The following is a 3,500-nucleotide window of genomic DNA, read 5'->3' on the forward strand; positions in this document are numbered from 1 at the left end:
AAACTGAACGTGACGTTCATAACGAATTATTATAGTTGTTCTATTTTTTTCACTTTTTATTTTCAGACGTGCATAAATTGTCTCTAAGACCACGTAATTGCGTAGAAATGGAAAAGAAATCGTGTACTTGCGTAATCTATTAAGCTGTAAGTGGCTAGCCAAGCCGGCTTGGGCCCACTTTTCAAGTGGTTATAAAATGCAGAACAAATTTTTACATACGTGTACCCGCGTTTCATACCTGACACATGTTTCATATCGGGACGGTGCTCCCTATTGTTATATTATGCCGGATATACAAAAAAATGTTTTTCTTTTCCTTTTTCTGACCAATCTTGCTTCACATCCGTGTCAATTCAATATGAAAAAGATTGAATTAAAATTGATAAGTAAGCAAACGATATCACTTTAAAAAACAAAACCTTCAATATTTGCAGTTTGTAGTGAATAAAAAAAATGACTTCATCCCTGTTGTTAAATGTGGCAAGACTTTGTTTGTTTTATAACCTGCATATGAGTGTTTTGGGACAATCCGAAAGCAGTGACCTTTACCAAAGCCTTGATTTTGAATGTCCATTAGGAAGTCACCTGGGATACATCAAAAGTCAACACTGGACTGGAGATAGGAAATGGACTGTCGAGTGTAAATCTGGTTTGGTTAGTAACCGTAACTGTGCATGGTCTGGATATGTAAACGGCTATACGCAAGACATGAATTGGAGATGTGGAGCAAATAGAATCATTGTGGGCGCTAGAAGTGTTTATTCGTTATCTTATAAAGATAGTAGGAGATGGACATTTAAATGTTGCGAGGTATGAGTTTTCTTGCTTTTATATTTACAATGTTTTTGAATGAAAGTTCTTATAATTTTCACACACTACACGTTTTTTATAAGAACATCCAAAATATTTGAAGCTTTGAGTTTTTAGCCTTAAAATGTTCTTAGCATGTTTCTTTTTTCGCCATTTTGTGAGTTTTTTGCCCACTTTCCTTAGAAATCAGGTGTTTTAGAGTCTGCAAATCCTTAAAATGTTCTTAACTTGTTCTTTATATTTCGGCCATCGAAGCCTTATGTTCTTATATACTTCGTTCTTATAAAAACACGTGTATCTTATCAATGAGTGTTACTAATCGCCAGATTATTTTGAATGTGCCTTTCAGCGACAGCCAAGCGGTTCAGCGGGCCAAGATTTGAGCTTTTTTCATGATGGTTTGATTATAAGGGGTAACTAAAGTTAATTGATTGGCCCTGCTATTTAAGGCTTATTTGATATGTAATCAGGACCAGTAATTTATTTGGAAATTTTTATACCTTAAATACTAAAATCAACGAAAGAGTCAATCTAGCGATTTTTATTGATTTCTGCGTTGACATCATCTCAAAAGCACAGTTGTGGAGTAAGAGCCTATATAAAAAATGACGACAAAGTAAGTTTCACTAGCAACTAGGTACTATTAACCACTAGCAACTACTGACTTCTCGTTAATAGACTATGGACAATGTACAGCAAGGACAATGCACGCAAATGGTCTTGAATGGTCGTTATAAAGCTGATTTCTCAGTTCACATTAAAGGAAAGGCTTTTGTTGGATTTTCAAGTGGCTACAGCAACACGCACTGGTAAGCTCGTAACTTATGTAACAACGTAAAAATACTTACGTATACTAAAGAATAAAAATAAGTCCTCCAAGCTTTCTTCATTTTACACCCCTGTCTTACAGCCCCAGTGGAGTTTTTTCCTCAGTGGTGGTAAATTCCAATCGAAATCCAAATGGGGATAGAAATTCTTCAAAGGTTAAAAAATCCAGTGGGGATGGTTTTGGAGTGCAATTTTTAAACATTTCGAATATTCGAATGGGGGATGAAATCAAAGTCAATTTTCCAATGGGGCTAAAATTCCAGGGTATTTTCCTACCGGGGACGGAATTTTTGTCAAATTGTCAAGTGGGGCTGGGTTCCCAGCGGGTCTATGACAAAGGGGTGTTATTATATTCGGAGTTTTGTTTTATCTTTGCGAATGACTTATAACTCCGGTAAATTCAAAGCAAATTCGGTATAACATAACAGTTAACTTAAATGTGTCCTTGGGTCAGAAGGTATAAAACTTATACCTGATAATCCATTAGAGGTCGATGACCTGATGCATATTGTAAATATATCCGAACGAACGAAATTATTACCTGGTACTTAACCATCAATTGAACGCCGGGTTAACTTTGAATCCTTGTATGAACAAACCTGGAATACGCACAAATAATATCAATACTATGACTTAACCTATACATTTTATTATGAAAATCACTCAAATCTTCGGATGCTCTTAACTTTAATATTTCGCCCATCGATTCCTTATGTTCTTGTAGTTTGTTCTTACAAAATACGTGTTATGGTACAAAAGTTTTTCAAAATTAAAGTATTTTGTTTACCAATCTTTATCTTTCTAAATCTTGAGATTTACTAAGCTTATTTGACGTCAATCGATACTTCGACTATCAGCCAGATAGACTATCAGAGAGAGAGAGAGAGGGTAGAGAGTCTATATCACCTTGCTACCTTAACACCTGCAGATATGTAAGACAATAAATTCGGTATACCATCTGGACAACTAACATTCTACCGATTGTATGGAGCAGAATGAGTGCCATAAATACCCAGTTGTTAAGACACTCGAAGGAAGTCTGCAACCAATCGGGTCAGTTCAATACCCGGTCGGGTCAGTTTAGTACCTGGTCAATTCAGTTCAAAACCCAGTTGGGTCAGTTTAGTATCTGGTCAATTCAGTTCAAAACTCAATCGAGTCAGTTCACAACTCAGTCAATCAGCTGGTAGAGTTCGCCAGTCTTCGAAACTCTCCCGCTGATTTTTTTCCGTATACATAGCCATAAGGCCATACCGCCATATTTTCCCGCCTTTACTATCACTGTAACGGACGATAACATCGTCTAATTCTTACAAAGCCTGTAATACATTGCAAACGGTGAGATGTCCCCTAGGGTGGCTCTAACGGTGTTTCCGCGCAAGGGAAGAGTGGACAGTGTAAACGAAACTGATCTCACTACTTGCATGACCCAATCAAACATTAATTTGATTCTCCGTAGTATATGGTATATGGTCACTACTAAATTATGCTTTAACCTTTCAGGGATCGGTCATGGAAAGCCATATTATGTGATTTTACAGAGTCTACTGGTGTGATACCGAGAAGATACGATTCCAGTGCTGCTGCCAATTCGCATCAAATGTCATTGATTTTGAAATTCTTGATTGCAATCACTGTTATAATTGCTAGATTATTTTGAATTTCAAAACAGTACACAATATTAATTTATTTAGTAGCTGTCAATTAACCTGCATTTAGCAGTTTAATACAGTATTATTGTATTTTTTTTGTCTATTTTATAAACTTTCTGTTAAATAATTTTTTTTCTTTGTTTTCTATTTAACACATAACTCAAAGTTGTGTACCAAATTTTAAAATTAATAAGCTGGATTCTGCTGGCT

At 35.9% G+C, this 3,500-nt stretch overlaps 1 protein-coding gene across 1 annotated transcript; it reads left to right on the forward strand.

Annotated features, from left to right (window-relative positions):
- The first annotated feature begins 453 nt into the window (after positions 1 to 453).
- LOC136819971 (dermatopontin-like) lies at positions 454 to 3,298 on the forward strand. The gene is made up of 3 exons (XM_067076204.1): positions 454 to 810; positions 1,489 to 1,619; positions 3,142 to 3,298. The coding sequence occupies exons 1-3, from the start codon at positions 454 to 456 to the stop codon at positions 3,296 to 3,298; spliced, it is 645 nt and encodes a 214-aa protein (XP_066932305.1).
- Positions 3,299 to 3,500: the final 202 nt, after the last annotated feature.

This window comes from Clytia hemisphaerica, unplaced genomic scaffold (assembly GCF_902728285.1).
Source record: "Clytia hemisphaerica strain Z4C2 unplaced genomic scaffold, Clytia hemisphaerica genome assembly, whole genome shotgun sequence".
NCBI lineage: Eukaryota > Metazoa > Cnidaria > Hydrozoa > Leptothecata > Clytiidae > Clytia > Clytia hemisphaerica.